The following is a 10,571-nucleotide window of genomic DNA, read 5'->3' as shown; positions in this document are numbered from 1 at the left end:
CTCGGCTAGGAGGACCTGTGGTTGTCTCGGCATCCCTCTTGGCTGGACCCAAGCAGGTGTTAGTGGCTGTCTATGGGAAACTATCGCAGCCCGACATCCTTCTATGCCGGACCACAACAGCTTCGGGGACTAGTGTCAGGGGGATGACCCCGGGTAGGGTCATGGCGACACAACTCTAGCCGAGATAACGGAGGCAAAGCCGGCATAACAACGTATGCCGGCACCATAAAGTTAAACTAACGATAAGCCGACGTCCCGGGCATATGCCGTCATAGTTTCCTTATCTTGTAAGTTTGCAGAATAAGGACAAGCCCCTTGACCTCGGCGGAGCCGAGATCCTTCAACGGTCTTATCCTGACCACGCGGTGCAAAGTAAATCAGCGCCATCATCCTCTCAGAAAAGCAGTCAGCGCCTGCGTATCGGTGTCAGGTGACCACGCTAGAGAAGCACCGAAAGGGAATCTATGACGGAAACCGGCAGAGGATAGTTGTACCCATTGCAGGCTGGTAGGGAAAAGTAAAGTTGTTTTGTCCCCTGCGGTACTGCCTGGAGGGAACCGAGCCGCGTGCCCCGCGGGGCCCAAGGAAGGTGACGTTAGACTCGGCCCGCATGTCAGTGTGACATGCCTGGCCCATAAATAGAGCAGCACACCTCCCTAGAGAGGAGATCGAGCACTTAGACATTTTAGGATTTCCACTTCTTCTTCTTCTTCTTCCTCAAGAATACAGTTCAAGGAACGCCATTGTAGAGCTTGCCTATCTCGGCTAATACAGCAAACAGGAGTAGGAGTTTTACCTCGGCAAAAGGGCTCCGAACCTGGGTAAATCTGTGTGTTCTTGTGTGAATCGTGCGTGTTCTTCTTCACGTCCTCACTCCTCCGGATCCTCTTTCGTCCATCGGCCCCAAGTTAAGCCATTCTATGGCAACTGTCGTGACACCACCACGACACATATAAGTTTCGATGTCAAATAGGAGTAGTACGTCCACATTACAGTACTAGCACAATAATGTGTTCACTTCATTTTAAAGAAAAACCAACTGACTGTCCCTCTCCAGGTCAGCCGCGGGCTTCTTAGACGAAACTACTGCTGCTGCCTGCACAATTAACAAACGCAAAATGTTAGACCCTCTAATCCTAAATTCTTAACTCAAATTGTCCAAATATAAATGTATCTATTCTTAAAAATCGTTTAGATACATGTAATATTTCGATAATAATTTAGGATCGATTTGAGGGAGTAATTTCTCGTAGTATCGGCAGCCAAAACATTAAAACCATCTTTGCCAGGCCTTATTTCTATCTCCCTTTCACCGATTACAGATAATATCATTCAGACACCGTATGCAGCAACCAGTTAAAGATCTTACTTGTTGACACGTTCTGCAGCAGCTTCAGGTTTTTCCACATCACCACCGACCACTAGGATAGTCTGCCTTGCCATCTTCAGACCTTTGAATTCTTGTTTAACCATCTTTATACATAAAAATGTAAGATTCAACGAAAATACGGGTTAAGTGAAAAGAAAACGAAAAGATGTATTTCTCAGGAACTAGCGGTTTTGTGAAAAGAAAACGAAAAGACTCCAACTCCTCATCAATGGAGGCGCGCGTCGAGGAAGGAGTGGAAACCGCCGCCAAGCGAGCCAAGCTCTGGCCCACCGGCGCCGGCGCCGGCGAGGAAGGGGATGACCGCCTCAGCGCGCTGCCCGACGACGTCCTCCTCCACATATTCGGCACCCTCGGCACGGCTGCCGCCGCCGCCCGGATCAGCGTGCTCCCTGCGGGCCTGGCTCCCCATCGCGGCCCGCCGCCTCGCCGGCGACCTGAGCTTCTTCGAGATGCCGCCGCCGCGGAAGCAGGAGGAGGGGGACGCGGTTACCCTCGGCGGCGCCTTTGAGCTGCCCTGCTTCGAGAAAGCCACCCAGATCTGGCTCATCCTGAAACTAGGGTTCCACAGCCTCGCTATGCCGCCTTCCGGCGTGTTCGCCCGGCTCAACGATTCCCACCTGGAAGGCGTCCGGCTGCCCCACGGCCCTTGCCCGCTCGGTGAAGCCACGGTGTCCGTCCCTGCAGAAACTCATCGTCAGCAACGTCGAGGGCATCAGCAATTTCGCCATCCGATCGGAGTCTCTCCTGGAACTAGAGCTCAAAGGGTGCCACCTGCAGCAGCTGGCTGTCACGGCTCCCGCGCTCCGAAAGTTAACGGTGTCCCACAGCTTCGATTTCACGAGTCAGCCGGTCGCCGACATCGCAGCCCCTCAACTGGTGTCGCTCGAGTGGAGAGATACTTATGATCCGATGACTGTCAAGTTTGGTGAGATGGAGCATCTGGAATGGCTGGCCACACCCTTTTTGCTTGCATATGGACCCCCTGGCCTCGCACACAATCGCCACTGCCTGAGGCTGTTGCAGCAATTTGAGGCCGTCCAAACCTTTAATCTAGTGCTACTGGCATGTTTGCCGGCTAATATTGAGGTAAATGTGGAGTTCAAGTTAAGGAATGTGCCATTTGGTTATTTGTCCGCTTTGTGTGGCCTGCACATCTTTTGGATTAAGGAACAACGATGCAAAATTCTCGCTTGTTTTATTTATTTATTTTTTCTGCTTCTGAGTAATTAACACAAAGCTAGTTATCCACTATCACCTCACACACTACATATTTTAATTCTAATACTTAGGATGATGAGATCTTAAGTACTCTATGGCAGTTTCTTTTACCAGCTAGGCTGAGCTTGTTACTTATGCTATCACTTTGTAGAAAATGGGATTATGGGATGTTTGTGTCCTTTTCAAACTCTTACATAATAATTTTGTTATTACTATTATTACTTTTTCACTTTGTATGAGCCTATACAGGACATGGATCACCCTCATTACTTGATTGAAGAGATGGTAAGGCTCCCTGACATTAGATCCTTGAACCTGTTTCTCTTTACAAATGGACATTCTTTTGGAGCCAGCTCATTCCATTTACTCAGGATGCGTACTGGTATAAGAAAGTTGGGGCTAGTATTTGATAGTTGTAAGGACGTGGAGGTAAAGCTACCGTTGACTTTTTTATCCACTGCCACATAAGACAATATGCATTATTGCATTTCTTGGCATACCTAGGCTTTATCTGTGAGTCATACTACTCTAGGTATTAGTTTGACACTGGTAGATTCCTCCCAAAGTTTATCTGTGGCCTCCCAGTGAAAACACTGTTTTTCAAGTTTTATAAAAGCGGCATACGAGTTGGGTTGGTAATAGGTTTCACTTTTTGAATACTGCAATCTGTTGGAAATATATAGGCAGTGGATTGAAAATTGCCAGTTATTCCATACATGGCAGGGCTCAAGTTTTTAAGGTTCGAGAGATGATAATACTCCCTCCATCCCATAATATGAGGCACGCACGCATCTTTAGATTTTCAATTTGAGTAATTAAATATGTATGTTTTGTAAAAAAATACGTCATTAGATTCATTATCGAAAGAACTTTCTAATGATATAACTTTTCAATTATTTAATTTATATTTAATTAGCTAAATTAAGAATCTAGGAAAGCGTGCGTGCCTCATATTATGGGACGGAGGGAGTACTATGATTCCTGGAATGTGTTCTTTCTGAAGGTTCCATTTTAACATAGCCCTAGGGTCAATTAGACATCTTGAGTATGGCTTGTTGGTAGCACTATACCTATATATCTGCGTAAATTTTGTACGCTTTTTGCACAGAAAAAATAATCATATTTTGTGCTACAGCTATAGGTTTGCCTCAAAACAATTTCAAGCTGTGTCTCTTGTATATTTTGTTGATGAGATATCTCAGAGCAATCAGGCTGTCTTACAGTGTCCAGTTGTGTCTCGTGTGTATGTCATAAAGCTATATCAGTTCCTTTAAATAAGAATAAAAATAAAGCTATATCAGTTAACTTTTTTCTAAGTTGATGTCCCCACATTTCAGGTGGCAACCACTTGTGCATCAGGTTGCATTTGTGATCAACCTACAAACTGGAAAACCGAGGAACTTGTGCTGAGGCGCCTTCAAGACATAGAAATACAATTTTTGTCAGGAACTGCACATGATTTTGCTCTTGTGGAACAATTGTTCAGTTGGGCAACAGCGGTGAAAACAGTGACAGTAAGTTTCAATCGATCAATCACTGGAAGTATGGCCAACGAGTTCTGCCAGAGGATACTAGGTTTCTCCAGGCCAGAAATATGTGTGAAATTTTATGTGTACAGACCCCATAAATAACAACTATGCAAGTTCATACTCTCTCCATTTCACAAAACTTGGCGTATTTTGTTTCGTTAAGACAAGACTTTGACCAATGAAAACTCTATTGATATGTGTATTTTTATACATGAAATTTATATCAATGGATTCGTTTAAAAAAATTCTTACTAATGATCATGGTTTCGTATCATATAACTTACATATTAATAAATTAATTCTTGATTAAAGTATTGTCTTAACGAAACGAAATACGCCAACCTTTGTGAAATGAAGGGAGTATTATGCACCTGCACGCTGCACAAAATTGTTGGAAGTCAAGATACATGGAAAAATGGAACCAAGCTCCAAAAAACAAGATTGCATAGAATGGAACCAAGCTTTTCTTTTCTTCCAGGATGGCGCCATCTCAGGCAGCCTGAAATGCGTTTAAAAATTTGTTTTATTTAGAAAGTTTAAAAATTTGTTGGTTCTAGCCTCAAGTAGAGGCCCAATGGGCTGGGCTGTAGGATATAATTGTCCCCTCCTTTGTCTAACGGGCCTAGCAATGCCAGCCCATATTAAAATCAGAAGGACAGTGGAGGCCGGCGGCGGAAAGAAACCCTATCCGCCGGAAATCGATCCCGCGCCACCACCCAGGCTCGCCTCGCCGGTCCAGCCCGGCCAGCGGCCAGCCCTCCCGATCGCCGGCGCCGCCGGGATGGCGTCCCACCGGACGCCTCCGCCCGGGTTGACACCAAAACCCCAACTGCAACCGCAGGTGAGTCCTCCTATTGTCCTCTTCAATCTCTATCAATCATGCTTGTTTGAATTTGGGAACACAAGTACAGGAGTAACCGAACAGTTTGCTATGGAATTATACACGGAATTCGAGAACATAAGGACGGAGTACAGTTTTTCTTTTCCATGTGTTTATCTACTTAGCTGGATTGTTAAGCATTGTGTCCGAATTTCATGCAAGTTGTGCAATTTGAGCTCAGTTTTGTTTATCTACTACTACACTTAGCTGGATTATGAAGCATTGTGTACGAACAATTTGTTTATCTACTTATGTCAACCAAAAATCCTATGTATCTATAAGGCACGTCCAGTGGTACCACTGTACCGGCCACGATAAATGTGGTCTCTTTGGTGGTGCCTGCTTCGATTGAGCTGCTGTAATTCCATCCAAGACTTTCTCTAAGTCAAGCACTATGATTCAGTGGAGGCAATGCCCTGTTTCATGGGTTAGAATATTCTTGTGACATTCATGGCCTTTTTCTGAAATGACACAAAAAACCGAGCAATTGCTTCATTTTTAACGAGTTGCTTTCCCTCTCCAAAGTCCAAACTAAAAGTTGCTTTTTTTTTGGTCAAGTCTTGCTGAAGTAGCTGGAAAAACGCGTGTCGACTTAACCACCATTTATAACAATATCTTTTTTCCAAAATGCTTGAACATTTGCTCTAAGACCTGAGGGAGCGAGCATTTGATGTATAGGTTTCTCCGTCTATAAATAGACAGAGCTCGGCCAGCTTACTCTATAGCCAATAACTTCCACACAAATTCTCCAATAATACTACCTCACGAGCTGGGAACAAGAGAGTAGACTGCTTGACTGCCCAGCTCAATGCCATGTTTGCTTTGCTCATACTTGCCATGCTAAGGGTCGCTGTAGCGCGTGCATCTGCGGTTGGGAGAACTGTAGATGGAAGTACTACCACCACCCATCTCCTGAACCACATGATTTTCCCAGAGGTAATTATCAGTTTGTTGGAGACTAGAAGATCCTCGCAGGGCGATGTCCCAGGCACAAGTCCTTCAAATTCGACTCTCCCCTCTACTTCTGGCTGTCAGAAGATATGTGGTAACCTGAACTTCGACTATCCTTTTGTCATAGGAGCTGGCTGCTTCAGGCATCCTGACTTCAGTCTCATCTGTAACCGAACCACTCATCCCCCAAAGCTTTTCTTACATGATGATAGCACAACCCAGGTCCAGTCCGATATTAAAGCCGTTGGTATGTCCGCCGGGGCAACACATCAAACTTTCAGATGAACCAAATTATCGTCAAATTTTCCAAAACCATCCTAGTGAAATCTGGTGTTGATGTCTACAACATGTCATGGACTCCGGGGAATTCTTTTGCTGTTCTTGAGTCGATAATGATTCTTTCCGTCGTTGCTTGTGACTTGGATGTGTACTTGGTACATAGAAACGGTGATCGTACGTTGCTTTGCATGGTAACCTGCCCAAGCATACATATGGCGGAGCAAGTGTATAATCAGGAGCCCCATGGCCCTGGATCGTGTGATCTTACGAGATCTACACTATCATTTGTTCGTACTATCGATTTACAATTTGTTCACCGCAAAGCAAGTAGGATAAAAACACAATCTAATCTCAGCATCTTGTGGGATGAAATCAACATAAATTTTGAGACCTTCCTCTTTTGGAGTATCCCTGGCAAAACAAGCTGCTCCAGCAGCATGAAAGATAACAACTATTCATGTATCAGCAACCACAGCCAATGCATGGTCCCACCGTATCTGCCTGGTTATGTCTGCCGGTGCAGCAGAGGTTTTGAAGGCAATCCCTATCTCCTCGATGGCTGCTCGCCTGACATTGACAATGGTAATTCTCAATTTCTCATCAATCATATCCCTCCTTCAGGTTTTTGTTGCAAGAGAGAACTTACTATACATCACATTGGATTCCAATACATAACTTATAAAACTTTTTTCTGATTTATTTTTATTTTTTTACAAGAAATGTACAATTAACCTTTAGCTATGTGAACTAGTCTTTACAATGACTTGTGACTTCCAATATTAGAATATAAACTATTCACAACACAGTCCTATTTTGTCACAAGGAGTTGTGACTTTCATCATAACTATCAATATTTGATTAGCTATTGTAGCTAATTTCACGAATTTAAACTTATATATGGAAAATAGGGTACAGTCCAAGGCCACGAAAGGAGAATTGTTCTGGACGGTGTGGGACTATAAATGTCGAATTTCCTTTCGGCCTAGAAGAAGCTTGTTCTGCAAGGAAAAGTTTTCAGCTTAAATGCTCATCACACAGTACTAAACCACCCATTCTCCGTCTCAACCCTGCCATAGAAGTGACTTACATAAATGTCAGTGATGGGCTTCTCGGAATCAAATATGACTCAACTCTTGGAGGCATGTTCATTAATTCGCATGTTAATTCGGTAGGGACACCTTCAGAATCTCAAGAACCAAAACTGTACGTGGATCCTCTGGAATCAGCTTCTGTGCGATGGGCTGTTGCAAATCTTACATGCCAAGACGCGAGAGACAACACCTCTGGATATGCATGCGTCAGTACCGATAGCTCCTGCCCGGGCGTCATCAGCTCCATTGAAGGTTATGTTGGCTACAGGTGCGTATGCTTGCCTGGTTTTGAAGGAAATCCATATATCCCAGATGGTTGTATAGGTACTCTCTCTCTCTCTCTCTCTCTCTCTCTCTCTCTCTCTCTGTGCAGTTATCGTGTAGTAAATAATTAAATTCTTTGTACAGTTCTTACAAAAAAAAATTGTACAAAATTATTATGTCCTGACAGATGTTTACACTTACAGATATTGATGACTGTGCACAGACACCAGGCCTTTGCAAAGGCATTTGCCAAAACACCATCGGAAACTACAGCTGCACCAAGTGCCCTGATCATACTGAGTACGATATTACAAAAATGCAGTGCACGCCAAAAGCAAAGCAAAATCTCTTCTTAGGTGAGCCCCTTATATATATAGTGCATGCTTGGCTCGGTTCTTCCCATCGAAATTAAGGTACTTTAAGATATATGCAGTATTGATAGATATGAAGTATCTAGTGGCTAGGATAGAAAGTTTTCAAGTTTTCACTGAATAAAGGTTTTGAACTGATACGTTGCTATTTATGAATCAGTTACATCATTGTTTAATTATTGTAGGTATTATAATTGGGCTTAGCACCGGCTTTGGCCTGCTGCTTCTCAGCTTAAGCGCAGTACTGCTTGTTCGAAGATGGAAAAGAGATGCCGAGAAGAAACTAAGAAGGAAATATTTTCGGATGAACCAGGGCCTGCTCTTAGAACAGCTGATATCATCAGATGAGAATGCGAGCGAAAAGACAAAGATTTTCTCTTTGGAAGAGCTTAGTAAGGCAACAAATAACTTTGATACTGCACGTATCCTTGGCCACGGAGGGCATGGGACGGTGTACAAAGGTATCTTATCAAACCAGCATGTGGTAGCCATAAAAAAGTCCAAGTTCGTCAGGAAAGGTGAGATCAGCGACTTCGTCAATGAGGTCGCGATCCTCTCTCAGATAAATCACCGAAATATTGTTAAACTCTTTGGGTGCTGTCTTGAAACTGAGGTCCCCTTACTAGTGTATGATTTCATCTCCAATGGTTCATTATTCGATGTTCTTCATCCGGCGGATTCAAGCAACATAGTATTGGCCTGCGAATTGCATCAGAAGCTGCAGGTGCTCTGTATTATCTCCACTCTGCGGCATCAGTATCAATCTTCCATCGGGATGTGAAATCCTCTAATATACTCTTGGATGCAAACTATGCTGCAAAGATTTCGGATTTTGGTGCTTCAAGAAGTGTTCCCATTGATCAAAGTCATCTTCTTACAAATGTACAGGGCACATTCGGTTACTTAGATCCTGAATATTATCAGACAGGGCAGCTAAATGAGAAGAGTGATGTTTACAGTTTTGGCGTGGTACTCTTAGAACTTTTTATAAGGAAACAACCTGTATTTTCCATTGGGTCCCGAATGGAAATGAAAGAGAACTTGTGCAACTACTTCCTATCGGAGATCAAGTCAAGAGAACCCAAGGAAATAGTGGCACCTCAAGTTCTTGAAGAAGCAACTGACCAAGAGATCAACAGGTTTGCTTCCCTTGCAGAAATGTGCTTGAGGATAAGAGGGGAAGAAAGGCCTACGATGAAGCAAGTGGAGACGATGTTGCAGCAGTTGCGAGCAGATAGCATAAACTCATCATCTCAAGTTATTCCAGCTTCTGGGGAAGAGATACTGCACGGTGACCACCAGCCCTTGGTTGTGAACCTGGACGAGAGACCATGTAATACTAATGTTATAGCTTCGCAGCGAAGCCAAAATGCATGCTATAGCTTGGAGCAGGAGTTTTTGTCATTTGCTAGCCTGCCACGTTAGTTGATTATACTTTACGCATTGTATCTTCCCAGTTTTTTCTATTGGTCCGTTTGCTGGAAGGAGCAAGAGTTCCTGACATAAATTAGGTATGCGGTTTGGTTTATGCTCCTAATTTGCCCTGAAGGAGCATGATTATTAAATCAATAAATTTGACATTACATGCAGTCATTTCTAGTCACAACAATGAAGAAAAACCAAATGAGGTAGGAGTGAACTTAGTGCATATGATAGTTTATCAATTAATTTCATGCACTTATTTTCTGGAGCATAGATAATTTTAGTCAAAAGGAAACATTAATTCCCAGCTTTTCAATCCAAGCCAACATTTCGAGCTACATAGCAAGGAGGGTCATGCTGGGGTTACCAGCTGACACGCAAGCCATTGTAGCACTTGACACAATGAAGCTACCAATAAAGAACACTTAAACAAAGTTCTATTAAACCATGATAAAGACCGGCAGTAATCTCACAAATCCAAAACCACACTAGTGCCACGTATAAAATCACTACCTACTACCCTTGCGCCACCGTTTAGAGCTTCCATACACTTCATTGCCCCAGCTGGGCCACAGAAGGTGCTTCCATGGCTGCAAGAATTTAGAAAACAAAATCAGCTGGTTGATAATTAAATCGCCGATTGAACATACATACATATATATTGCTTGCTCATCAATCAATCACAAGGACCAACAATTAACACCAACCCAAACAACACTAGGTAAATGAAATCCAGACATGTATGGACTCATTAAGAGAATATATGGGCTAGCTTGACATCCAGAGGAATTAGCACTTCTCTTTGTTGAGAACACATATGATATATCATCATCCATGTGGTTACTTGCTAACTATTCCTTCCGTTTCATAATTCTTGTCGAAATATTACATGTAGATGCTTTTTAGGAACACACACGTCCATTTTTTTGGACAAATTTAAGATAAGAATTATGAAACGGAGAGAGTACCGTATTTTCATGTTGCTAAGCGCTACTGACAGACCGCATGTGGGGAGGAAGGAGGAGGTGGGGAAGAATTGGGAATATACTCGCATCTTTCGGAGGAATCTCAGGCTGGGCCGTGGAGGTTGCAGTAGCGGCGTTGGAATCCACAGGCTGGGAATTTTGCATGCTCTTTGCACAGAAAAACATAAATCATATTTTGTGCTACAGCAAT

At 43.4% G+C, this 10,571-nt stretch overlaps 1 protein-coding gene, 1 long non-coding RNA gene and 1 pseudogene across 4 annotated transcripts; 2 read left to right on the top strand and 1 right to left on the bottom strand.

The window, feature by feature from the left end:
- Positions 1-953: 953 nt before the first annotated feature.
- LOC112269846 lies at positions 954-2,304 on the bottom strand. The gene is made up of 3 exons (XR_002962021.1): positions 2,162-2,304; positions 1,370-2,068; positions 954-1,096 (listed from the first exon to the last, which is right to left on the bottom strand). It is a non-coding gene; the product is annotated as an uncharacterized LOC112269846 (long non-coding RNA).
- Positions 2,292-4,257, top strand: LOC112269844. 3 transcript variants are annotated; one of them, XM_024457188.1, is made up of 3 exons: positions 2,292-2,476; positions 2,858-2,893; positions 3,946-4,257. In XM_024457188.1, exons 1-3 carry the CDS (start codon positions 2,300-2,302, stop codon positions 4,237-4,239), a joined length of 507 nt encoding a protein of 168 aa, XP_024312956.1. In that variant the 5' UTR covers positions 2,292-2,299; the 3' UTR covers positions 4,240-4,257. The 3 variants fall into 3 exon arrangements, with proteins under 3 accessions (XP_024312956.1, XP_024312955.1, XP_024312957.1); XM_024457187.1 differs by having other exon boundaries at positions 2,858-3,037; XM_024457189.1 differs by lacking the exon at positions 2,858-2,893.
- A 569-nt stretch (positions 4,258-4,826) lies between these two features.
- LOC100842199 lies at positions 4,827-9,566 on the top strand (annotated as a pseudogene).
- Positions 9,567-10,571: the final 1,005 nt, after the last annotated feature.

Source organism: Brachypodium distachyon, chromosome 1 (genome assembly GCF_000005505.3).
Source record: "Brachypodium distachyon strain Bd21 chromosome 1, Brachypodium_distachyon_v3.0, whole genome shotgun sequence".
NCBI classification, from domain to species: Eukaryota; Viridiplantae; Streptophyta; class Magnoliopsida; order Poales; family Poaceae; genus Brachypodium; species Brachypodium distachyon.
This window is presented reverse-complemented; position numbering and strand designations above follow the sequence as displayed.

Bases quoted from the DNA above. Each gene is read 5' to 3' on its own strand.
- LOC112269844 (XM_024457187.1), top strand. From the start codon at position 2,300: ATGACTGTCAAGTTTGGTGAGATGGAGCATCTGGAATGGCTGGCCACA. The intron at 2,477-2,857 runs GTAAATGTGGAG...GAGCCTATACAG, and splicing joins GTTTGCCGGCTAATATTGAG to GACATGGATCACCCTCATTA. The intron at 3,038-3,945 runs GTAAAGCTACCG...CCCACATTTCAG, and splicing joins ATAGTTGTAAGGACGTGGAG to GTGGCAACCACTTGTGCATC.